The sequence below is a fragment of the Canis aureus genome, chromosome 36 (genome assembly GCF_053574225.1).
Source record: "Canis aureus isolate CA01 chromosome 36, VMU_Caureus_v.1.0, whole genome shotgun sequence".
Lineage (NCBI taxonomy): Eukaryota > Metazoa > Chordata > Mammalia > Carnivora > Canidae > Canis > Canis aureus.
Genome location: NC_135646.1, coordinates 5875376 through 5901041, shown reverse-complemented (window position 1 = coordinate 5901041; position 25666 = coordinate 5875376). Strand labels below are relative to the sequence as shown.

General features: G+C 60.5%; 2 protein-coding genes across 5 annotated transcripts; both read left to right on the top strand.

The window, feature by feature from the left end:
- Positions 1–224: 224 nt before the first annotated feature.
- On the top strand, positions 225–9228 carry SLC11A1 (solute carrier family 11 member 1). 3 transcript variants are annotated; one of them, XM_077885225.1, is made up of 15 exons: positions 225–363; positions 1136–1269; positions 2025–2147; positions 2443–2562; positions 3350–3456; positions 3882–3952; positions 4289–4356; positions 4500–4655; positions 5325–5483; positions 6587–6676; positions 6803–6922; positions 7364–7513; positions 7952–8025; positions 8436–8589; positions 8733–9228. In XM_077885225.1, the coding sequence occupies exons 1-15, from the start codon at positions 357–359 to the stop codon at positions 8841–8843; spliced, it is 1644 nt and encodes a 547-aa protein (XP_077741351.1). In that variant the 5' UTR covers positions 225–356; the 3' UTR covers positions 8844–9228. The 3 variants fall into 3 exon arrangements, with proteins under 3 accessions (XP_077741351.1, XP_077741353.1, XP_077741352.1); XM_077885227.1 differs by lacking the exons at positions 2025–2147; positions 2443–2562; XM_077885226.1 differs by lacking the exons at positions 225–363; positions 1136–1269; positions 2025–2147; positions 2443–2562 and adding an exon at positions 2679–3139.
- A 4131-nt stretch (positions 9229–13359) lies between these two features.
- On the top strand, positions 13360–19182 carry CTDSP1 (CTD small phosphatase 1). Of its 2 annotated transcripts, none has more exons than XM_077885686.1 (7): positions 13360–13705; positions 15067–15215; positions 15649–15750; positions 15866–15922; positions 16505–16597; positions 16723–16908; positions 17471–19182. In XM_077885686.1, the coding sequence occupies exons 1-7, from the start codon at positions 13639–13641 to the stop codon at positions 17597–17599; spliced, it is 783 nt and encodes a 260-aa protein (XP_077741812.1). In that variant the 5' UTR covers positions 13360–13638; the 3' UTR covers positions 17600–19182. The 2 variants fall into 2 exon arrangements, with proteins under 2 accessions (XP_077741812.1, XP_077741811.1); XM_077885685.1 differs by having other exon boundaries at positions 13362–13705; positions 15646–15750.
- Positions 19183–25666: the final 6484 nt, after the last annotated feature.

Here is a 25666-nt window from a genome sequence, read left to right as displayed (position 1 = left end):
CATGTGATCTGGACATGAACGCCCAAGTAGCAGGAAATGTCTTGAAATCAGAGCTGGCTTGGGAGACACAGAATATACGGCGCCTGGCAGGAGGCCAAAAGTGTTGTGGGCCCCAGGCCAGGAGGGGAACGAAAGTTCCTGCATTTTGGTCAACTAGACTCTTCCGCCAGAGCTGGCCACTTCTGCCTTTGGAAAGTGTTTCACAATGTATATGAGGACAGCTGAGATCAGCTGAGGATGGCTAGGAGGGCGTGAGCTTGCCCGCTGGCGCGCACCGGCACTCAGAGGGGAAGCATGTGCTGAGTAGCTGCCAGCATCCCACTCACACGCAGACGGTGCCGGAGCCTGCCGTCCTCATGACAGGTGAGTAGTCCCTCCAGGGTCAGAGTCTGGGAGCGGGGGTGGCAGGAGGCGGGGAGAGTCAGGGAGGCAAAGGGGCCCCCGAAACCCCCGTGGGCGTCCTGTCTTGACCCAAACTCTGGACACCAGCCTGGGCCTGGGCTCCTTGCATCCCCAAGGGCATAGCATCCTCTTTGTGCGTTTGGAGCTTACCTGGCTGATGCAGGAGCAAGAGCGAGGCCACGGGGCTGGCACACTGGCATCAGCATGCGCCCCTCAGAGCCCAGTGTCCCCCTCTGCAGCCTTTGTAGCGGGAGAGCTCTGGATTTGGGAATCTCTGTGCCCACATGGAAGGAAAGTAACTTGAGAAGCTCTATTTCTACACATCTTCTGAGACATTTGGTCGGTCAGGGCGCCTGGGGGGCTCAGTTGGGGAAGTGTCGACTCTTGATTTCAGCTCAGGTCATGATCTCAAGACTGTGAGACTGAGCCCCAGATTGGGTGCTGAATGCGGAGTCTGCTTGAGATTCTCTCCCCTTCCTCTCCCTCTATCCCTCCTCATGCTCTCTCTCATTATCTCATAAATAAATAAATAAATAAATAAATAAATATCTTGAAACATTTGTTTGAAGGGTGGAGGTGATAGGCCCACGATGGGAGTCAAGGGGCCCTGTTCATGTGAGCCTTAATTTCCCCACTTGGCCAGAAGGCTGTAGGAGAGGGAACAGATGGCTTTTGCCCTGGGCCACCAGAAAGGAACCAGTCACTAACCAAGCCTCATTGGGGCCCTTTGCAGGTGACAAGGACCCCCAAAGTCTAAGCAGGCCCAACTATGGCTCCATCTCCCACCCACCCAGCTCAGAGCCACAGCAAGAACCTCTCAGAACAACCTACCTGAGTGAGAAGATCCCCATCCCGGACACAGAACCGGTAGGAATGCTGGAAACCTCCTGGAGTCCTTCAGGATTGACAGGATGCTGTGGGCTCTCACAGGCGGGGGGCAAGAGGTCTCCTGAAGACCATGGCCAGTCCCTTCCAGGTCTGAGCAGCAGTAACTGACAGCGGCACCTGCCCTTTCCTGCTTCTGTCTTTAGTTCTTAGCTGGGGCAGCGGGGTGCGGGGGTGGGGGAAGGCTTATTTTTTTGTCTAAAAATTATCATGTGGCTTTCTGAATGAACCCCAGCTTTCTTATAGACAGAAAGGGTCCTGGGGCGAGTTCAGGTTGGAGCCTCGAGGATTTGGGGCCAGGCCAAGTCTTGGAATGGGATGGAGGGAGACCCTAGGCTCAGCGGACTCCAGAGAGGAGACACTGTGGCCTGAGAAGGGACTGGGGAAGAACGACCAGGACCAGGGGAACTTGATCCCAGGAAAGACCCCCTTTGGGTTCTGAGGATCTGCTGAGTCAGGGTAAGCTTGAGGCCAACTAGTCAGGTGCAGGCGGGTTGCCAAATTGGATAGATCCAGAAAGCAGACGGATCCACTATGACTCAGCAAATCCTGCTGCTTCCTCCCTCTCAGCCGCCCCCCCCCCCCCTCCGCCAATCCCTAGGGGTGGCAGCTCCGGGCTTGGGGAACGGAATGAGTGCAGGGCTGGCCGCCTGGGCTGAGGAGCCCATAGGGCTGCAGCAGGGAGCGCGCCAAGGCCCACTGCTCCCAGCACCTCCTCGCTTCACTCCCACCCACAGGGCACATTCAGCCTGAGGAAGCTGTGGGCCTTCACCGGGCCTGGCTTCCTCATGAGCATCGCTTTCCTGGACCCAGGAAACATCGAGTCAGATCTTCAGGCTGGCGCCGTGGCTGGATTCAAAGTGATTGAGTGGGGGCACCACGGGGAGGGCGGAGGAGACCCCCTAGCTTGCCATATTTCCCCAGGGTGGGCCACATGGCTGGGGTTGGGGGGAGCAGGCGTCAGGTTCAAATGGGCCAGAAACGGGTCCCCAGGGCTGCCCTACCAGGGTGCAGGGTGCATGGGTTTGCTGGTCTCGCTCTGGCTCCCCTACTCCCTCCCCAAGGGGCGTCCTCCGTCAGAGGGCACGGGAGCAGCCTCGGGTGTCAGGCCGCACCCCCACCTCCCTACTGAAGGCCTCCCCTGCCTTCTCACAGCTGCTCTGGGTGCTGCTATGGGCCACGGTGCTGGGCTTGCTCTGCCAGCGCCTGGCTGCCCGGCTGGGTGTGGTGACAGGCAAGGACTTGGGCGAGATCTGTCATCTCTACTACCCTAAGGTGAGCTCGGGGGCCTGCACAGGGAGCACTCACAGGCCCCCCACACCCCAAACAGCCATGTACAGCTTCCACGATCAAATAAATACACCATCTCAAGTGGGGCAGCCCAAGTCCATTTGATAGATGGGAAGACTGAGGCTCAAACTACCAGTCACAGACCAAGAGGGATGTTAGAGTTACCTGCTCGTTTTATAGGAGGGGACGTTAAAATCCCGGGGAAGTGACTTGCCCAAGGTGCAGCATGGGTAGGCATTGGCTTGGGATGGTCATTGGCTGGGGTGGACACTGGCGACTCGGCTGCTGTCAGCGTCCAGCAGGAAAACGGAAACCATGGCACAAGGGACTTCAAAGGTGTTTAATGCAGGGATGAGGTCACAAAGGTGCTGGAAGAGCTGGGGGAGCCAGGGAAGGGATGTTACCCGGAGATCAGAGAGCTGCTGGGCAGCAGCCCAAGAGCCGTCATCTGCTGCCAAGTTTCTGGAAGCATGGCCACCGCCGTCCAAACCGCCACCAGTACCGCGGGAGCCCAGGCTGCCCGGTGCCCTTGCTGGCACCACTGCCAGAAACACCACTAGAAGTAGGGGGGAAAATGACATTTCCCCGCCTTTCAATCTGCCTTAATTGTTTCCTACAAACCCCAAGTGGAAGCCAGCTGGCGAGGCCGGCACATGTAGTTTGCAGGCCTCCAGCCCAACAGGGGAGTGCCGGGAATGGAAAGCCATCAGGCACCAACAAGTAACAAGGACAAGTGGGCCAGCTTTGGTGAAGGGTGACCTCCTCCCCGCAGGTGCCCCGCACCCTCCTCTGGCTGACCATCGAGCTAGCCATCGTGGGCTCGGACATGCAGGAGGTCATCGGCACGGCCATCGCGTTCAGCCTGCTGTCAGCCGGCCGGTATTGCCCCAGGGGCCCCAGCGCTGGCGTCCAGGGCCTTGTACCTCCCAGTCCCTTTCACCTTGCAGGCTCCTCCCACTTAGAGCTGCTGTGCTGTGTTGCCGGTGGCAAGCATCTGAGACAGGCTGAAATTGTAGAGTGACTTGTGGAAAGTCACAGAGATGCAAGTGGCCACACAGGCTTCAGGACTGCAGCCCCCAGCTCAGGGCCTCGGGGGTCATGCCTCCCCACCTGCTTGGCCCTTCCTAGCGTTTTGTGCCATTTCCCCATATCCAGCGCCCCTGTCCATTGGCTGCCTGGGGCCAGTTGGGTCCCTGCTTCCAGGAGGCCAGACTCCACAGTGTCGTCCCCCCACCCCCCGCCCCAGGGTGGGAGTCCGGGATCCCTGGCCCAGGCTGGGCTGACCCTCGTCCCTCCGGTTTCAGAATCCCACTCTGGGGTGGCGTCCTCATCACCATCGTGGACACCTTCTTCTTCCTCTTCCTTGACAACTACGGTGGGTGTGCCCCTCACCTCGGAGGGCCCTGGGTTGGGGGAGCCAGTGAACCTAAAAACCACACTCTGCTGGACCCAGAGAGGGAGAGCAAGGCTCCGGGCCCCCTGGCTCTGGCTGCGCGGCCTTGAGCAAGTTCCTTGGGCTTCTGTTTCTTCGTCTACACCACGGGGATGCTCCTAGCACAGATGCTGGGGCTGTGGCCAGGATCCACGCAGGAATATATGTTCAGCGCTTGGCACCGAGCCGGGCACAAAGCGCTAGAGATATTGGCCACTAACCGGCTCGTGCTACAATTTTTGTTGTTGTTGCTACTGTGACCTTTTTGCTTCCCCCTAGGGTTGCGGAAGCTGGAAGCCTTTTTCGGAATCCTTATTACAATTATGGCCTTGACCTTCGGCTACGAGGTGGGAGGCCCAGGCCGGCAACACCCCGCACCGAGGCGGTTCCTCTGTGCCCCTCGTAGCGGAGCCCCCTAGCGCCCAGGGGCGGAGTGCCCCCTCCTCCTCCCCCCTCCCCCCCTCAGCCTGACGAGGCCTCTCCCCTACAGTACGTGGTGGCACGTCCCGCCCAGGTAGCGCTTCTCCAGGGCCTGCTCCTGCCCTCGTGCCCCGGCTGCGGCCGGCCGGAGCTGCTGCAGGCCGTGGGCATCGTCGGCGCCATCATCATGCCCCACAACATCTACCTGCACTCGGCCCTGGTCAAGGTGAGCAGGGACCGAAGGGGAGGTCGAGATGCCCTTGCCCCGCCCCCCCCACCTCCAAACCGGGCGCCCCACCCCGTTGGCTCCTGCCTTCCTGATTTTAGGCGGGAAGTGAATCATTCTCTATTTATTCAACATGTAGCAAGAGAGCGGCTACTGTGTGCTGGGAGTGGGGGTCAGTGATGACGAGGGCAGACAGGTCATCCGCCTTTCTAGGGCTTGTATTCTAGAGGAGGAGACAGACCATGAGCAAGTAAACAGGTAAAGGAAAGAATTATAGATTGTGAAAGGTGCTTTGAAGGAAGGAAACACAGAAGTATGATAGAGAATGACTAAGCAGGAGCTCCTTTAGAAAAGGAAGCCGGGAAAGGCCCAAGGGGGTAAGCTTTGAGACATGAAAGATGGGAAGAAAGATCAGGGGAGAAGATATTCCAAGCAGGGCGGATGGCAAGTGCAAGGGCCCTGAGGCAATTAATTTCTGAAATTAACTGGGCACTCACTGGGGGGGGGGGCAGGAGGAGGGTCAGCTGACCAAGGCCTGTCCCAAAGCACCACGGAGAGGGCTTTAGAAAGAACTGGGGTCTGAAGAAAACATAGGGAGAAGTGTGAGGGTAGAAAACTGTGAGGGAGCTCTGAGGAACGTTGGCTCTTCCCCCCCTCTGACCTTCATAGTCTCGAGAGATAGACCGGTCCCGCCGGCCGGACATCCGAGAAGCCAACATGTACTTCCTGATTGAGGCCAGCATCGCCCTGTCTGTCTCCTTCTTCATCAATCTCTTTGTTGTAGCGGTGTTCGGGCAGGCCTTCTACCAGCAAACCAACGAGGCTGCGGTGAGACCCACATCCCCATACAGCCACAGCTGCCCCCCTCGCACCCCCCCCCACGCTCTACAGGCTCTGTGGGAGCCCCCAGGCAGCACATCTAAGCCCTTTGATGTCTGTCCTGCAGATCTGGCCCTGGTAGGGGAGGGCATGCGTGACCTGGCCTCTGGCTGAGACCCCTTCCCCACTCTGCTGGGGAGTCACGGCAGCCTCCACCCCCCTCACAGGCTCCTAGAGAGTCAGACCCACCCCAGGGGCTGCAAGGCACAGACACCCAGAGGAGGTGATGGGGGAGGGAGGAGCGGAGTCTTGGAGGACCTAGCATTCCAGCTGTACCTTGAAGGGGGGCCAGGATTTGTCCAGCAAACCGCGCGGAGGGCATTCTGGGAGCAGGTGCCTGCCTGCCTGAGCCAGAGCGCACACTTGGGGATGTGCAGGCGGCTCTTTTCTTCCCTGAGTCCGCTCTCCTGATAATCTTCACTGTTAGCAGATAAACCATCACTCATTCAGCAAAGATTTACCGACTATGTGTTTTGGGTCAGGCAGTGCCTGGACCCTGGGGATACAGCAGCCAAGGATGCAAAGCTGCTCCCTGGCCCCCTGGGGTTTGGGACCTGTGCCTGTCTCCTTTCCGAGCAGGTGTCTGTCACGGGGCTCTAACAACTGCCAGCCAGGGGTGGGTGCTTCCTGGATGCTGAGCACTGCGGCGGGGAGGACTGGCCAAGCCTCGGGGGCCACAGGCACTGCCACTGCCTTGCTGTGCGGCCCTAAAGACCAGGCGGGTCTGGGAGCTGTGGTTAAGTGGGGCCGGTGAAGGGAGAGGAGGCCGTGGGGCAGCCTGAGTCCCTGCCGGCCAGCTGTGTCTGGGGTAATGCCAGGCCCTGACAAGCCCCGCGGAACACCGGAGACCCGGTTCCCGCGGGAATTCTTCCCCAATCTGAGCCGTTGGCGGCCAATTCACATTACGGAGGACACACACTGGTTAGTCGAGCAGACTGTACCCTGTACCGGGCCGGTTCACCGCGGGTCACCGGGCTGGGCCTGGAGGCCTGGGGGCTGGGTTTCTGAGAGCCCACCCTTCCCTCCCCCTCCCCACCCCCCGGTGCCCGCAGTTCAACGTCTGCGCCAACAGCAGCCTCCACGACTACGCCAAGATCTTCCCCAGGAACAACCTTACGGTGGAGGTGGACATCTACCAGGGAGTAAGCGGGCGCGGGCGCGGGGGGCGGGGCGGGGCGGGGCGGGGCGGGCCCGCGGGCTCGGGCCACGCCCACTCGGGGCGGGGCCAGGCCTCACCCCGCCTCGCCTCGTCCCGCCCCGCCCCGCAGGGCGTGATGCTGGGCTGCGTCTTCGGGCCCGCGGCGCTCTACATCTGGGCCGTGGGCCTCCTGGCGGCGGGACAGAGCTCCACCATGACCGGCACCTACGCGGGACAGTTTGTGATGGAGGTGGGGTCTGGGCCGGCCGGGGAGGGCCTGGGAGCCCCAGGTCACGGGAGCACCCCCGGGGGCTCAGCCGCCAGCCTCCCTGCTCCTAGGGCGGCCCACAGGGCGCTGCTGGAAGCCCCGCTGCATAGACGAGAAGGCAGATGCGGGGAGGTGAGGCGACCCGCCCAAGGCCGCAGACCCAGCACGAGTAGCAGCCTTCATCCCACAAGTTCTAGTCGCAAGCATTCCGCGGGAGTACAGCCGGGATCCCCCTCGCCCCCCATTGCTCCTCATCCGTGCTGTCTGCCACTAGGGTCAGAGCTACCCCATTTCAGAGACGGAAAGACAGAGGGTCCCCCCCACCCCCAGTGTGTGAGATGGGCTGAGGGACGCCGGAGGATCCCTCCTCTGGACTCCCCAGGGCTGCACCCCACCACCAAAGTGCCCATCCCCCTCCCCCAGGGCTTCCTGCGGCTGCGGTGGTCACGCTTCGCGCGGGTGCTCCTCACTCGCTCCTGCGCCATCCTGCCCACCGTGCTCGTGGCAGTCTTCAGGGACCTGAAAGACCTGTCAGGTCTCAACGACCTGCTCAACGTGCTGCAGAGCCTGCTGGTGAGCCTGGGGTCCCTAGCACCCTTGCCCCTGCAGAGCTAAGCAGAAACCGCAGGTGTCCCCCATGTGGAGCCTGCCCCCCACCCTTAACACTGGTCTAAGCCCACCTTGCCTCTAAGGCTCTCGCAAGCCCCGCATGACCCACCACTGTCCCCACTGGGCAGATTGGAAAACTGATGAACACAGTCAAGCGACCAGTGGCTGAGCTGGGATTCAAACTCAGGCAGGCTGGGACCAGAGAGCCCCGCAAGGCTTTCTCCTGCTTCGAAGCCACACATCTTTGGAGGGCGTAGAGCTGGAGAAACCAAAGCCCTGAGTGGTTAGAGACTTGCCCAGGGCACACAGGCAGAGGATGACTGGAGCCCTGCTCCCCTCCTCCCTTCCCTGCTGTATTCTGAGGGCAGGGTTCCTCAGCCACGTCCCCCTACTTCTCCCCAGCTTCCCTTTGCGGTGCTGCCTATCCTTACGTTCACCAGCATGCCAGCCCTCATGCAGGAGTTTGCCAATGGCCGGTGAGTACTCCCGTCCCAAGCACTGGACGTGCAAGTCTGCATTTGATCCTCACAACCACCCAGAGGTAGGAATTGCCATTACTATCCAGTTACGCTCATAGAGGTTAAGCAACGTGTGCAAGGGCCACACAACTATCAAGTGTGGGGAACTAGGACTGGGATCTAGAGCCTGAGCTCCTCACTGTCTCATCTCAGATTCTGCTCTTGCCAAATCCTGCCAGTGTGGGGCATGGAGGGCCGGGGGGCGGGCGGGGGGGGGGGGGACAGAAGGGAGCAAGGGGTGTGCTCCAGGTCCCACAGCCCAGAAAAAGTGGCTTTGTGTATCCCCTCACTCTTTGCGGGGGGAGCTCGGGGCAGTGGGGAGAAGGGGGAGGTGCAGCCAGACCTGAGCCTCCCTCCTTGTCTCCCAGGCTGAGCAAGGCCATCACATCCTTCATCATGGCCCTGATCTGTGCCATCAACCTCTACTTCGTGGTCATCTACCTGCCCAGCCTCCCACACCCTGCCTACTTCATCCTCGTAGCCCTTCTGGCTATAGTCTACCTGGGCCTCACCACCTATCTGGTACTGTAGGGCCAGAGGGTGCCTAGAGGGTGGGGGAGGCAAGGAAAGGAGGCAAGGGATGGAGAGCATTGGGGGAAGGGAATGCTTGGGGGTTTCCCGGGAGGTCTTGCTCTCCCTGGGCCTCACTGCCTCCCCTCCCTCAGGTCTGGACCTGTTTCATTGCCCATGGAGTCACCCTTCTGGCCCACAGCTCCCATCAACACTTCCTGTATGGGCTTCCTGATGTGGAGGAGAAAGGGAAGATCTCTGGGTGAACTCCCACGCAGTGCCCCGCTAGGGGGTGGAATGAGTGGGGCAGACTGGCCTGCTGGGGTGAGTGTGAAGACAGCAAGACCGAGTGGGAGTTTTGAAGGCAGGCCAAGCTGGGTACCATCAGGACCTGCAGCTTCCGAGCTCCAGTGAGTGATTAATCTCCAGTCTCGGTGTCCTCACCTGTAGAATGGGGACAACACCAACTGTGCAATGGACATAAAGCATTTTAACACAGTGCCTGACATTTTGAGACTTAAAAATAATAGTAATTCCAAAAATATTTATTGGACCCCTATGGGAGCGACCTGACCGATGGACCCAGTTGGGGGCGAATGAATGCTGATGAGTGCTCAATAAATGCTAGTTCACTTCTCTTGTCCAAAAGAAGAGCAGGAGAGCAGAAGCTGGGAAAGCGCGACATCCTTGAACCCTTAGAAGCGCTGTGCTCGAATGTTCCTATCAAGCTGGTTTAGCCTCAGACTTTCGGTTCCACCCGCAACCCGCTCTCCAGGCAGTAAAACGGAGGCGCCGTAGCCCCCTCTTCGGGCGCCAGGTCGCGGAACCCAAGAGTCCGTGCCTCGGAGGCGCAATTCATTTGCCATCTCCCCAGGGGAGCGGGCGGCCGGGACTCCCACGCGGCGCACTTAATGCTCCCTCGGCGCTGACTCCCAGCTCCCCCTAGGGGCAGGGACGGTCCCGAGCGCCCTCGCTCCCCGCCGCGGCCTCACCCCTCCCGGCCAAAGAGGAGGAGGAGGCGGGCGCTGGCGCCTCGCGCCCTGGGGCCTCGGAATCCGCCCGGCGAGGCGGGGTGTGGGGGGCGGGGAGGTGGGCGGGGAACCCCTTCGGCCGCTGGGAGCCGCCCGGCACCCCTTCGCTCGGTGCAGAGGTTGCACTTTACAGACGCTCCCTGGGCTGTTTCTAGGCTCCCCCAAGTCCCTCCTCCAAGGCTCTTCGGGTCCCTCGGACCCCAGCCCGGGAGCCGCGGAGAGCGGTGGCGAGAAGGGGCCCCCAGGCGTTGCCCTGGGTTGAGGCTGGGGCGAGCTTTGTGCCTGGAGCACCCCCATGTGCCCGGGGATCTGGCGGGGCAAGCTCCGCGCTCGGGTTGGGGCGCTTGTTTATGAGAAGAATTTCCTCTTTCTTAAAAGGGCAACGATGCGAGTGGGGCCCTTAAGGAGGGACGGGATGGGACAGGTTCTGGCCCAACCAGAGAAGGGGTGGGCGAGGGTGCGGTACCTGAGCCAGAAGGCCGCTGTATCCTCGATCTGGGCTTGGCCCTGGAGAAGGTGGGACCCACGCTCGCGGAAGAGGGGGATGGATGGGGGCCTGGTAATGGAGAAGGAGGCTTCGTCCGTGCTCCTCTCCAGCTTCCTGGGTGTCCCCTGCCGAACCCCTGCACAGCCTTCTCCAGTCAGTTCACTATTCAGGGGGTGCCATCCTTGTGTTAGACGTGGGGGAAGGAAGCAAAGTCCCCATTAAAGGCGTCAGCCCTGGAGGAGCTCACACTCCAGTAGGGGGAGACGGCTAGTGAGTGACAGCAAATGGGCCTAGGGTGGGAGGACAGAACCACCCAAGTGCCTGTCAGGCACCTCTGGAAAGGAGCGAGGCCAGGGCCAGAGCTGGTAACTTCTGAGCAGGATTTTGAAAGCTGAATGGGGGAGGGGGAGCAGCCAGGGGAGAATGAACCTGCCAGGAGTGGGGGAGGGGGAGCAGGTGTGTGCAAAACAGACTTGCAGCCTTGTGGGGAGTTCTTGAGTCCTGTGAGCAGGACAGGGGGCCCCAGAGGAAGGAGCAGGCTGGTCATCTGAATAGTTAAGCCTAGCACTGAGAACGTGCGGGCAAGGAAGTAGGGGGACCAAAGGGTCAGCCACGGGGCTACCCTGGGCCTGGGCAAGGGTTAGGGATGAGGTCAGGTCAAGGTCAGTCCCCTGCCGGGCAGGGGCTGCCTCCACCCCCAAGTAGCTCTGGTCCCCCCTGGTCAGGAAGGGGCCTAGCGCCTGGATTCTCCCCAAGGGCCTGTGGAGGCCACTGTCCCTTTCGGCGCTGACCGCCCCCCCCCCCACTTCACTTGCCAGGGTTGGACTCTCACCAACCCCATTTGGTAGATGAGGAAGCTGAGGTGCTGAAGGGGGACACTTGTCCACAGGGGCTAGTCAGAAGCAGTGGAGCCCTGGTGTTTCTGGAGCCACAGCCCCTCTGATTCCTCCTGGGGTGCCAGGAGAAAAATAAATGAGGGTAAGGTGACGTCCAGCTGCTGGGGCCTAGCAGTTAGGGGGCAGCAGCGCAGTGTGAACACCACCCTCCCCAGGGAGAAGCCCAAAGAATCCCCAGACCCTACAGCACACACACACCCCTCTGTGTCCTCGGATCCCCCCAGACCCTGCAGTGCAGGGCGCCTCACTGCTAACCACCCCGAGGGGCGGGGGGGGAGTCCACCTGGAAGGCCTGGGAGCCTGGGAAAGTCTCCCAGGGGAAGAGGCCTGGGAGGGGGCCAGTGTTAGGGATGGGAGGTCTGGGGCCATGGGCAGGGGTGGGCTGCGCCCCTGCCCGGTGCCCTGTGCATTCCTTCCGCTACTCGACTGGGAGGAAGGGGACAGGCGTCCAGGGTCCAGCCTCCAGAGCCGGAGAAACAAAAGGAGAGGACGCTGAGCCGCCCTGCTCAGGCGGGGGCGAGGCCAGGAGTTCACTGGGTCCTCACCACACGTTTCCTTTTGGGGTCAGTGCGAGCCCTGCCACCGGAGATAAAGCTGACACCCCGGCCCGGCCCCGGGGCTCAGCCCAAGGGGAGGGGTCTCGGCTTGGTGGCCCGAACCCCACCTCTACCCTCGCCCGGAAGGCTGGGTCACGTCCTTCACCTCTCGGAGCTCGGTTTCCTTATCTGTAAAATGGGGAGAAGCAGGGGGTGGTTCTGAGGAGTGAACGAGATGGGGGGCGCGGCCGAAGCAGGACACAGACAAGCGCTCGCCACACGTTGCGACGATCACCATTAAACGCAACGCTGGCGGCGGTGGGGGCGCCGGGAAGGGGGGGCCGGAGGAGGCCGCGGGGCTCCGGCGGGGGCGCTGGGCGGGGAGGGGCGGATAGGGAGGGGTTGGAGGGGGAGTCCCAGCCCGGGGCCGCCTCCCCTCTGCCCCGTCGCCGGGCACAAAGCTGGCGCGCCTTCGGGCCGGCGCCGCTCTCGTCCGGCCGCCCCGCGCGGGCCTCTCCGCCCCCTCCCGCCCTCCCCTGCCCGCCCTCCCCTGCCCTTCCCGCCCGCCCCGGGCCCGGAGGACGTGCGCCGCGCTCGCACCAGGCGGCGGGACGGGACAGGACGCGCCCGCTCCGCCCGCCACCGCGGCCCCGCGGGGGAAGGAAGTGCCGAGGCGTGTCCGCCAGGCCCCGGCGTCAGGCTTAGTGTTTAAGCCGCGAAGCCAGCGTAGTAAGGACACGGGGGAGAACTCGGTGGGGCCGAGACACAAAGCAGAACCGACCCCGCCGACCCCGCGGCGCGTCACACGGGAGCCTCCCCCGGGAAGGGTCCGCGTGGAAGTGCGGGCCGCGCTCCAGCCGTGGCCCCGCGCCCCGAGGGGGCGGGTGCTCTACATCGTACCAAGAGCTGACGTGTGTGGACCCCCCACCCCCCCCCCCCGTCAGGAACGGGGCCCGCAGGGACTCAGCGCCCCCTGCGTGCGGCCCCCGCGGGACCCTCCGCCCCGATGATTACCGAGTGGCAGGCGTGGGCGGCAGAGGGAGGGTCTAGGAGGGCCCCTCGGAGAAGGTGGCTTGTCGTCGAGGGCAGTGGGATTTGGCTCCGTAAAGGGGCTGGAAGCGCCTTCGCAGGCAGAGGGAACAGCGCACACGACGGCCCTGCGGCACAGGGGAGCCTGGTGCCCGGCCGTGGGCGCAGACGCGCGGGGCGCCAGGTGGGGCAACTGCGCGAGGTCCGCAGGGGGCACTCGGGGGCAGGGGTCGTCATTCTCGCGCCCTGCAGATCCGGGTCACCTGGCCCCGAAAGGGCGCGGGGGGGGGGGGTGGTGTTGACCGCCACAGTCGGGCCAAAAGGTCGGCTCTGCGGCTCTGCGCAGCCTGTTGGAGCCGGCAGCCAGCCTTCCCGGGCTCGGGGCTTTCCTGCCCGGTGGCGCCCGCAACCACCGAAGACCCATTTCGCAGCCCAGACAGCGTTATTCCCGGTCCCCAGACGGGGACGCCGAGGAGCCGCTAGTGCCGGGCCCCCGCGGGCGCGGAGGTGGAGTCGCGCCGCCCTCGGGCTCTACCCCGGCGCGGGCGCTCGCGGCGGGCGGGGCGGTCCCGGCCCCCGGCCCCCGGCCCCCGGCCCCGGGCCCCCGGAGGGCTGCAACCGCGGGCCGGGTGCCGGTCCTGCCACGCAGCCGCAGAGGCTCGGCCCCGCGGGCGGGCGGCAGGAAGCGAGGCGACGCCCCCTGGAGCGCGGCAGGAACCCGGCCGGGCCCGCCTCCCCGCCAGCAGAGCCCAGCCGCGCCGGCCCCAGCGGTGATGAAAGCCGCGGCCGAGTCCAGGTCACGCCGAAGCCGTTGCCCTTTTAAGGGGGAGCCTTGAAACAGCGCCCGGGTTCCATGTTTGCATCCGCCTCGCGGGGAGGAAACTCCATGTTGTAACAAAGTTTCCTCCGCGCCCCCTCCCTCCCCCTCCCCCTTAGAACCTGGCTCCCCTCCCCTCCGAAGCTCGCGGGGATCCCTCCCTCCCACCCCTCCCCTCCCCCCCGCGCCCCGATTCCGGCCCGAGCCGGGGGGGAGGCCGGGCGCCCGGGCCAGAGTCCGGCCGGAGCGGAGCGCGCCCGGCCCCATGGACAGCTCGGCCGTCATTACTCAGATCACCAAGGAGGAGGCGCGGGGCCCGCTACGGGGCAAAGGTACTGGGGCTGCGCGGAGGGGCTGCAGCGCGGCGGCGGCGTGGGCGGCGGAGGGGGCCGAGACCTGCCGGGGCCGCTCAGCTGCCCGCCCGCGAGCGAGCGGGGACCGAGTCTGAACTCCCGAGGCTCAGAGACGCGGGGCGGGGCCTGCAGCCGCTGGCGTCCCGAGTACTCGAGGTGGGGAAACTGAGGCAGGGGTAGAGCGTGGGCTCCTTCCGGGCCTCCCGGGCTGGCACTGCGCCGGGCCCGACAGTCGCCCCCTCCCCCCATTGGCGCCCATGAGGCTGGGAGGTGGGGGGGGCTGAAGAGGGCGCCTTCGGGCCACCCGCTGAGGCTCCGCCCCGGGCCGCGGTCCGGCTGGGTCGCCGGAGGGGGCGCCGAGGTGACAGCGGGCGGGGGAGGGCTGGGAGGATCTCCCGCCAACACTCAGCTACGATCCCAACAAACTTCCGCGTCACGCGTGGAAGCGCTGAGCCCCTCGGAGGCCCGGGAGTGGGGCAGCCCTTCAAGGGTCGCAGGCGCGCCCACGGGGAGCCCCGCGCGTGGGGCTGAGCACCCGGCCCGGCTGCGGGCCCCGCGGGCGCCGCGCCCGTGCACACGCGCCCCGACCCGGTAAGCGGTGCCGCCCGCCTCGGCCGGGCCCCCGGGGCTGGAGGGCTCGGCTGGGGGTCTGCCCCTCCGCGGCCCGGGGCGGACCCCAGAGGCCGGGAAGCCCCTCCGGGTCCGCCCCGCTCGGGCCCGGGGCCTAGCTCCGCCCGAAGGCAGGGGCCCTGGAGAGGGGCGGTGGAGGGTGGGCCCGTCAATCAGGCGGCGGATGCCCCGCTCTAGGTCGGAGGTCTGGGCGGGGCGAGGGCGGAGGAGGCGGGGCCGGCAGATGGCTGAGGGACACTGGCAGGGGCCCCCACTCCCGGCCTCTGGGCCCAGCCTTGCTGAGGACTTTGGACCCACGTGGGCGGAAAGGGTGGGAGGAGCGCGGGAGTGGACGGCGGGGCCCCAGGCCCCAGCCCTCCTGGGTAGGGGCCCCACCGAGCAGGGGTTGCGCGCGTCCAGGTGGGTGTCCAGGTGAGTGTCCCCAGTGGGGCTCATCCCTCAGCAGCGATGAAGGCTGGGAGGAAAAGAGAAGGCACTCTACGTGGGCCCCTTCCAGGCGGCCCACTTCCCGATGAGGGTGCCTTTGTGCCCACGCTGGGAGGTTTTGTGGGGACTCGAGGGGTGGCCTGGAGTCAAGGCTGCCAGGAGGGTCTGAAGCCATGGCGGTGGATCTCTCTGGACGGAGGGGGCATGGCCAGACCCTCTCAGCGCAGGGGTTCGCACCTGGGCACATATACGTGACACCCCCACGTTGGGTCTCCCTGCTTCAGGTGAGCAGAAGTCAGCAGCTTCTCAGAAGCCCCGGAGCCGGGGCATCCTCCATTCGCTTTTCTGCTGCGTCTGCCGGGACGATGGGGAGGCCCTGCCTGCGCACAGTGGGGCCCCACTGCTGGTGGAGGAGAACGGAGCTGTCCCCAAGGTGGGTGATGGCCAGGTGGGAGCTGTAGGGCCAGGCACCGGGGCTCAGCCTGGAGGAGGTTTAGAGGAAGGATCTTTTCATGACCCATTTGCAGGCCCTGTAGGTTATGGAAGACGGTGACCCCCCCCCAAAGCCCTAGACCCGCCCTCCAGGCCTTCCCAGCCTGGCCCTGAATCCCCCAAGACTGCCACCCAAGTGAGGGCCCCTCAACCAAGGGACCTCTGGATTTCCCCCATAAGATGAAAGCCTTTCTCTCCCTTGGTTTCCCAGGTGGGGAAGTGAGGCCCAGAGCCAAGTGGCCTGCCCCAGGCTCCAGTTGGCAGGGGCAGAGCTGGGAAGGGGGTGGTGTCTCCCCAGGTAGAGGGCTGGGGGAGAAGAAGTGACCGGGCCTTGCGGGAGGTGCCCCCAACTACCTCGCCCATCCCTGCAGCAGACCCCAGTCCAGTACCTGCTCCCAGAGGCCAAGGCCCAGGACGCGGACAAGATCTGTGTGGTCATCGACCTGGACGAGACCCTGGTGCACAGCTCCTTCAAGGTGGGCCCTGCCCAGCAGCCCGCAGCCCTGGGGTCTCGGAGAGGGCCTGCCCTGGACTTGGGGGTGGGTGGTCTCTGCGGGCCCCGCCCCAGCAGCTCCTTTTCCCCCCCCACAGCCTGTGAACAACGCCGACTTCATCATCCCTGTGGAGATTGATGGGGTGGTCCACCAGGTGAGGGGCTGGTGGTGGGGGGAGGCGGCGGGCTTGGCATCTGCCTTCCAGACCCCAGGCTCCTCTCATCAGTCCTGAGAACCCCAGGTGGGACTTTGGTAGATGCGGAAAGCAAGGGCCCCAGAAGGTGTGAGACTTGCCCGAGGTCACGAGGTCCCTCAGGGACTTGGCCCACCTCCAAGGCCTGCAGGGAGTGGGGTTCCTCCTCGGCGCCCCCTTGCCCCACGTTGCCCGGGACCCAGTTCAAGTAATTCAGGATAGGTTGTGTGCTGTCCAGCCTGTTCTCCATTACTTGGCTCGGGGGCCGGCGCCCTGCAGCCTTGGGGCGAGGGGGCTGCCCCCAGGCCCCTACATTTGGCTAAGGCGGTGGTGGGGGGAGGGGAAGGACTGGGAATTAGTGCTCCCCCATGAGTAGGACCTGAAGCTAGACTTTGGAGGTTCGTTTTGAATCCTCTTCTGGAAGGACAGTTGGAGTGCCCCGCTGGCCCTGGGACCAGTCCCCACCTGTGCTCCTCTGCCGCCCTGCCCCGCCCCTCCCCGTGGGCCCTGGGCCTGCAGGCCCCTCACCTGTGCACCCCCTAGGTCTACGTGCTGAAGAGGCCCCACGTGGATGAGTTCCTGCAGCGAATGGGCGAGCTCTTTGAGTGTGTGCTGTTCACTGCCAGCCTTGCCAAGGTGAGCCCCCCATCCCCGCCCCCCAAGGGCTCCTGGGGCCACCGGCCTTTCCCCACCTCCAGCCTGCAGCCGGATGGACCCCTGGGTCCCCTTGGGCCTCGGGTGACGCGTGTCCCACTCTGCAGTATGCAGATCCAGTGGCCGATCTGCTGGACAAGTGGGGGGCCTTCCGGGCGCGGCTGTTTCGCGAGTCCTGCGTCTTCCACCGAGGGAACTACGTCAAGGACCTGAGCCGGCTGGGCCGAGACCTGCGGCGGGTGCTCATCCTCGACAACTCGCCCGCCTCCTATGTCTTCCATCCAGACAACGCCGTGAGTGCCGGGCAGGACCGGGTTGGGGGCCGAGAGCCAAGGTGAGGGTCCGGCCACGGGGGCCCCCTTGGCCTCCCCGCTGCCATGCTGGGTGGTGTCCGGGGCCTGGTGCCCTCCTGGTCCTCCTCCCTGCCCTGAGTGACCTGTGCCTGCCACCCGCTCGCCTAATCTACCCACCGCTGCTGCTTTTCATACCTTCTTGATCATTCGATCCACTTGCTTGTGTGAAGAGGGGGCCCAGCCTGCCAATTGTGACCTATTTAGTGGGTCACAGAAATAATTCGGCGGGTCCTAGTTGGAGGTTTAAAAAGAACAAATAGAATAGAAAACATCAGTGTGCCTTGCATACAGAAGGGTTAAGTGTCATTTTGTACAACTCTGGCTTTATTGTGCATAAACGTGACTTACTGTGGGCTGCCGTCAAAATGGTTGAAAGTCATGGGTAAGGGGCTTCCCGGGAGTGGGGCAGGTGGCCCACCAGGCAGGGGTGCTCAGGGCTGGCCTGGGCATCCTGCGCCCAGAGCCACCTGCCCTCCTCACGGGCCTGCATCCATCTGCCCAGGTACCGGTGGCCTCCTGGTTTGACAACATGAGTGACACGGAGCTCCACGACCTCCTGCCTTTCTTTGAGCAGCTCAGCCGCGTGGATGACGTGTACTCAGTGCTCAGGCAGCCACGGCCCGGCAGCTAGTGAGGCGCCCCGGGGGCCAGGACCTGCCCCTGACCGACGCCCACACCCCTCACCCGTGGACTTTTCCTGAAGAATCCTGAGCGGCCACGGCCGCCACCTCAGCGTCACGGGGAAGTGGGCCCTCCCCAACTGTCCAGCTTGGCTGCGAAGGGGACAGCCGGCCACACGGAGGCCGATGAGCCTCTGGGCCCCTGTGTCTGTGCCTTAGTGCCTTAGAACCTCCTCCTTGGGGGACCTGTGGGGTCCTGTGTGCCACTTCCCCCTTTTGTCTTCTCTCTTTGCTGCCATGTTTCTTTGCTGCCAAATTGGGCCCCTTGGCCCTTTCTGGTTCTACTTGGGGGAGGGGCAGGCTTCCTGCTGCTCTGTGCCTCGGGGGGCCCCCCCAGCCTGGGAATGGTGGACACCCAAGTGCCTTGCGTAGAGCCCCTGTCCCTGCCCGGGTTCCAGGGCCGCAGTCAGTGGGCTCTTGCCTGGAACAGTCTCCAAGTGGCTGCAGTCTAGGCTGGTGGGAGAGGACGCAGTCTCCCCACCTCCTCCCTTGGGATCGATACAGCCCCCCCCCCCCATCTCTGCCTCCAGGGCAGGGAGGGGAGAAAATCTGTTACCACTTGTGAAGGGTTCCGGGTGTGTCCTCTGGGACCAGAGTCCAGCCTCTCTAGGCTCATCAGCTGCCAAAGGCTGCTCCCCACACCAAGCCCTGACCCCTCACATCTGCCTTGACCACCCCCAAGGCCCTTGGGGCTTGGCTCCCCAGCTCCTCGTGGGGGCAGAGGCAGGACCCCTTTGTGGTGCCATATAAATATGTATATGTGTATATAGATGTTTAGGGAAAGGGGAGAGGGAAGAGCCGGGGTAGAGACACCCCCCTTCACCCCTTTCCTGGACCCATAAATTGCGGGGAGGGAGGGAAAGGATTTTTACATTTTTTAAACTGCTATTTTCTGAATGAAACAGGCTGGGCCAAGGGGCCCCAGGCCCTGTCTTCTATCCCTCACACCCTCTTTGCTCCAATTTATTCATTAATTCAAAACACATCAGCACCTTCTCTGTGCCCAGCACTGTGCTAGGCCCACCAGCTGAGTGTGTGGGGGGTCTCTGCACCCCATCGGTGCCTCCCCCACCCACTCCATTCACCGGTGCCTTTAGGGGAGCTGTAGGAGGTGGGACCCTTCTTGTGGGGTTTGGGGGTCTCCAGGAAGCCTGGCCAAGCTGTCCCCCCTCCACTGTGCCAACCCACCCCTGTGGACTCCGTCCCCCGCCTCACCCCCTGCTGGCTGGGGGCAGCTCCCAAGACCTCCTGCCTTCCAGCTCTGACTTCTGTGTCTGGAACCCCTTCCCCAAATGCTGAGTCTGGAGATCTAGGCCTTGGGCTCTGCCCACGGCCTAACGGTTAAGGGGACCCACGTACCAGTGCCAAGGGGGATGTCAAACGGAGATCTCCTTGCCCCTCCACCTCCGAGAACTGGGGGCGGGCGGGCGGGAGGACAAGGTTGGCCGGAATCGGTGACCTTCCCTTGAAGTGCCTTCTCTGTGACTGAGTGCCCCACGGTATGACGGGAACTAAAGAGAAAGCCAGAACCCCATCCTGCCTCTGTGGTCATTAGGGGGCACGCTGGGGGAGCGCTTGTGTGTCCTCCCCGAGGGGCGCGCGGGGAGGGAGCGGCCGCCCTAGGTCCCGGGGCTTCAGGTGTGCGAGGGCGACGTGGGGCCGCGTGCGCCCCTCCCGGCCTCGGGGTCCGCCCCGCAAGTGCAGGGGCCCCCCAGGCGGAGTGCTGGGCGGGGGGGGCTGCAGGGCGGCCGCGCCCCCAGGGGGCCCCTGCCGGGTACTTGCAGGCAGGCGGGAGGGGGGCCTCCTGGGAAGCCCAGTTCGGCCGCGGAGGCGTCCCGGTGTCCCGGAGGCGGCGGGCGGGCGCCTGCCCCCCCAGCCCCGCGCTGCCCCCGCCCCCGGCGGCCTCGGGCCCCTCCCGGCCGCGCCCCTGCACGAGCCTCCGGCCCACTTCCTGCCCCCGCCCCTCCGGCCCTGGCAGCACTTCCTCTGCAAAACCGGGCAGCCCCGGGCCCCGCAGGAAGTGCCCTCCCGGCCCGCCCTCCCCCGCTCCCCGCGGTGGCCGCTAGAGGCCTCCCCGCCTCGCCGACGCCGCCCCCGGGGCTGCGAAGATGGGGGTCGGGGCCGTCCACCCGCCTCCCCGCGGCGCACGCGGCCTGCCCTGGCCCGAGGTGGTGTCTGTGCCCCAGCGCCGCCCGCCGCACCCCCACCCCCAACCCCGCGGCTCGGGGATCCCCCCCAGGCCCGGGGCAGCGTGCGTGCAGCGCCTCCCTGCCCTCCCCCCGCGCCCGGGAAGAGCAGCCCGCGGCGCCCATCAGCCCCACTCCGCTCGAGCCCCCGGGGGTGAAGGCCGCCCGGCCCGCCTCTGCCCTCCTCCTCCCCCCTCTGACCCGCGGGAGGTCCTGTCCTGCCCTCCCAGCACACACCGGTTACCCCGGGATTTGCATCCCAGTGGATGCAAATGACACGCCGGGGAGTCAGCTGGGCTCCGGGCTTTGAACTTGACCACAGCCAGCCTCTGCCCACACCGCCGGCACCCACACAGTTCAACTCAACCACACGCATCCGCGTTGGCTGGGTGCCAGGCAGGGTGCCAGGACCCAGGGACACCCCATGACTGGGCCCTGCCTCTGCTCTCAAGGAACTCACACTCCAGGGCAGAGAAAGACACCTGAGCAGACTAGAACCTGACCTGCTGCGGCGCAGTGAGGAAGAGAGAGAGAGACTGGAAGGTGGGGGGCGCAGGGGACGCCTCACCCCACCTGGGAGGGCCCGGGAGGTCTGGAAAACGCTTCCTGCTGCCTTGCGGCTCAGAGGGGTTTGGGAAACGGGAGCAATTCCGGGAACCGGTGACCTAAGCAAGGAGGTGCACAGGAGAGGAAGCGGAAGCATCCGAGGACAGCCACGGAAGGGAGCGTGGGAAATGAGAATTTGGGGATGGCCCGCAAGGGAGAAAGGATGGGAAGCGTTGGCGCGGACAGGAGAGGCCAGAGGATGTGGGTCTTCCGGGAGTCCACGGGCGTAGCCCTCTTGCGGGGCGGTGGGTGCCACCGAGGAACACCCAATAGGAGGGCGCAGTGCTCAAAGCCAGCAGCTGGATTTTGGAACCTAAACCTAAGGGTGCAGGGACCTGAGACCACACGGGGAGACTACAGCCGTGATCCCAAGCATGGGGGGCAGAAGCCTGAACTCAGGCCGAGGCGGAGTGAAGCAAGAAGAGGATAGAAGGGATGAATGTGGGAGACGAGATAACCCTGGGGGAAGCTGTGGCTGCTCGGCCGGGAGGGTGGGGGGTGGGGGCAAGGACGCTGGGCTGGAGGAAGGCGTTGGAGATGTCAGCTGTGAAAACGTATCTAACGGGAGCCTGGTGTGGGCAGATATTCACTATTTGCTTGTTACACACACAGGAGGAGAGGGTGCAGGGAAGGGCACCGATAAAACACTGCTGCCAGGCGTGTTGAGCTGCTATAACCTCTTTGGACAGCAATTTGACGACATCTATCAAAGTCATTTTTGAGGGGTGGCTCAGTGGGTTAAGCGTGCCAGTCGATTTTGGCTCAGGTCATGATCTGGGGGTGGTGAGATCAGGTCTGCCCTCCGGGCTCCTTGCTCAGCAGAGAATGTGCTTGAGATTCTCTCTCTCTCCCTCTCCCTCTGTCCACCCCCCATGCTATCTTTCTCTCTCTCTCTCAAATAAATACAGAAATATTTAAAGCATTATTTTTTAAATGCAGATGCCCTTTGATCCAGCAATTCCACTTTTAGGAATTTGTGCTGTGTATAAAATGTATGTACATATAAACTAGTATGTATACGGGTACTAACTGCATCCTTGTTTGTAACAGCCAAACACTTGAAATAACCTAAGTGTCCATCAGTAAGGGACTGGTTAAATAAATATTGCTGTATCTAGAGCAGAGAATACCATGCAGTCTTGAAAACAAACGAGTTGGAACTATTCAAGCAGATGCAGGATGATTTCCCAGACAGATGACTGGTAAATGAAGCAAAGCAAGGGTTCTAACAAGGGTGATGGTGTATTTCCATAAAGGAGAAATACAAAAACACACACAAATATATACTTGCTTATACTCCAATTGGGCACACAAGAAATGAGAACTGTTGCCAATCCAGGGAACAGGGCTTGGGGGACTAGGTGGGAGTCATCTACCATGGAAGGGACACATTTTATTACACATCTAATTTGAATCCTTTCACCAGACATATTTATTAATTTTTAAAACTAAAAATCACTCTTAAAAAAAAAAACCTAAAAATCAGTTTAAAATTTAAAACACAGGGGCACCTGGGTGGCTCAATGGTTGAGCACCTCCCTTTGGCTCACACTGTGATCCCAGGGTCCTGGGGATCAAATCCCACATCAAGCTCCTCTCAAGGAGCCTACTTCACCCTCTGCTTGTGTCTCTGCCTCTCTCTGTGTGTTTCTCATGAATTAATAAATACAGTCTTTTAAAAATAAAACCCAGCTTGCTAAATATAATATCAAAGATAGAAATCATACATTCTATTTCTTTCCTTCAAACATTCATTGCATGCCTACCACGTACCCAGCACTAGGGTTCAGCAGTGAGCTAAGCAGACACAGTAGGGAAATGTAACTACAGGGGCTCAGTGGTTGAGCATCTGCCTTTGGCTCAGGTCGTGATCCCAGGGCCCTGGGATTGATTCCTGAATCGGGCTCCCGGCAGGGAGCCTGCCTCTCCCTCAGCCTGTGTCTCTGCCTCTCTCTGTGTCTCTCATGAATAAATAAATAAAACCTTAAAAAAAAAAAAAGTAATTACTTTTTCTGTAATTACAGAATGAGTATTACAGAAGAAGTAAAAAATGGCAAGTAAGGAATTTAAAACTGTTGTGCTTCTAGTGCCAAACTGTCACCTCGAGATGACTTTCTAATTGCAAAGGGGAGAATGTGCCTTTACAGAACCCAATCAAGACTTGTTTTTTTTAATATTTTACTTATTTATTCATGAGAGACACAGAGAGAAGCAGAGACCTAGACAGAGGGAGAAGCAGGCTCCCTGTGGGGGAACCCGGTTTGGGACTTGATCCCAACACCCCGGGATCACACCCTGAGCTGAAGGCAGAGGTTCAACCGCTGAGCCACCCAGGCGTCCCTAATCAAGAATTTAGATATATTTTTGGTTTGTGGACAATAGTGGAGGAAGAGGAACAATTGAGTAATACACAGGGAAAGACAGACAAATCCGCAATGTGAACACAGGACAGGACATGTGACCTTGACTCGGGTCAGTCAATATCAAGAAAAAAGCTGGGGGACTGTTTTAGGTTTACAAAATACTGAAAAGATGTAACATTCACAGGGGATGCTTGATCTTTTTTTGATCTTGAGTCAATAAAACCAGGTGTTTACATCCTTGTGGGACCAATTGGCAAAAAAAATTTTTTTTAGATTTTATTTATTTATTCATGAGAGAGAGAGAGAGAGAGAGAGAGGCACAGACATAGACAGAAGCAGGCTCCATACAGGGAGCCCGACATGGGACTCAATCCCAGGTCTCCGGGATCATGCCTTAGGCCGAAGACAGTGCTAAACCGCTGAGCCACCCAGGCTGTCCCCAAATTTTTCTTTTTAAATATTTTATTTATTTATTCATAAGAGACACACACAGAGAGAGAGAGAGAGAGGCAGAAACACAGGCAGAGGGAGAAGCAGGCTCTTCGCAGGGAGCCCAAGCTGGGACTCGATCCCAAGTCTCCAGGATCACACCCTGGGCCGAAGGCAGACACTACACCAATGAGCCACCCAGGGATTCCCGAATTGGCAAAATGTTAATTATGGACTGGATAGAAGGTGATGTTAGAAATATTGCTAATATTCTCAGGTGTGAAAATCATATTATAGTTATGGAAATGTCTTCGCTCTTAGGATACATGTGACAAATATTTTGGGCTCAAGGTTCATGATATCTGCAAATCACTTCTCAGTATAATTATTTCCACTCATTCTCGAACCCTTGAGTATTGAGTATTGTACTGTTGTGCTATTATTTATACTTTTCTCTATATTTGACATTTATCATAATAAAGAAATCGGAAATGACTTTTTAATACATGTGTTCCTCCAATAGGAACCCTCCTGGATTGTTGGTACGAATGCAAACTGGTGCAGCTGCTGTGGAAGACAGGATGGAATGTCCTCAAAAAATTTAAAATTGAACTACTCTATGACCCAGTAATCACACTATTGCATATTTACCCAAAGAATACAAAAACACTACATTAAAGGGATCTGTAGGTTCATTGCAGTCTTATTTATGGAGCCAAATTATGGAGGCAATCTAAGAGTTCATCAACAGATGGATAAAGAAGATGTGGTATATATATATATATAATGGAGTAGTACTCAGCCATAAAAAGAATGAAATCGGGGGCAGCCCCAGTGGCACAGCGGTTTAGCGCTGCCTGAAGCTCAGGGCGTGATCCTGGAGACCTTGGATCAAGTCCCGTGTTGGGCTCTCTGCATGGAGCCTGCTTCTCCCTCGGCCTGTGTCTCTGCCTCTCATTCTCTCTCTGTGTCTCTATGAATAAATAAATAAAAAATCTTAAAAAAAAAGAAATCTAGCTATTTGCAACAACGTTGATGGAGCTGGAGAGTATAAATGCAAAATAAGCCAGTCAGAGAAAGACAAATACCATATGATTTCAATCATATGTGAAATTTAAGAAAAAACAAATGAATAAAGGGGGAGAAAGAAAGGAGACAAGCCAAGAAACAGACTTTTTTTTTTCAAAAGATTTATTTATTTATTTCTGATAGACATAGAGAGAGAGAGAGCAAGAGAGAGAGAGAGAGAGGCAGAGACACAGGAGGAGGGAGAAGCAGGCTCCCTGCCGGGAGCCTGTCCAGGACTCCAGGATCGTGCCCTGGGCCAAAGGCAGGCACTAAACCGCTGAGCCACCCAAGGATCCCCAAGAAACAGACTCTTAACTAGAGAGAACAAACTGATGGTCACCAAAGGGGAGGTGGGGGGGAATGGGAGAAACCGGTGATGGGGATTGAGGAGGGCGCTGGTGTGAGCACTGGGTCATGTGTGGAAGTGTTGAATCGCTATGTTGTACACCTGAAACAGATACAACACTGTATGTGAACTGTACTGGAATTAAGATGAAAAACAGGGGCACTGGGATCCCTGGGTGGCTCAGCGGTTTAGCACCTGCCTTCAGCCCAGGGCCTGAACCTGGAGACCCGGGATCGAGTCCCACGTCGGGCTCCCTGCATGGAGCCTGCTTCTTCCTCTGCCTGTATCTCTGCCTCTCTTTCTGTGTCTCTCATGAATAAATAAAATCTTTTAAAAAATTAAATTTAAAACAAACAAGCAAACCAAACCTATGTTCTTCCAAAAAAATCTTGAGGCTAAATTAAAAGGCAAGAAGCAAACTGGAGAAACTGAGCATAAATGACAGATTACCAACCTCGATACATTAAACACAAACAACTCAACAAATTAACTAAAAATTCACAAAAGAAGACATAGCCAATAAATGTATCTTAAAATGGTCTATTCCATGGGTAATCAAAATAACATAACACGCCCAATGACTAGTTTCTTTTTTTTTTTTTTTTTTTATGATAGTCACAGAGAGAGAGAGAGAGAGAGGCAGAGACACAGACAGAGGGAGAAGCAGGCTCCATGCACTGGGAACCTGACGTGGGATTCGATCCCGGGTCTCCAGGATCGCGCCCTGGGCCAAAGGCAGGCGCTAAAACCACTGCGCCACCCAGGGATCCCAATGACTAGTTTCTTTTTGGTGGTCAGATTGACAGAGATTTTCTTAAAAGCTGAGCCCGTTGCTGGGGACAGTGCAGAGAAACAGGCAGTCTTCTGTGCTATAGGTGATACTAGAAATTAGTGTGACTTTTCCAGAGGCCGATTTACCTGTTCACATCTTTGATCCAGCAATCCCAACTTTAGAAGTTTATCTCGAAGCAATAATAAGGGATACAATCGAATGGCAAAGGTTTAGCAATAAGAGGGGCG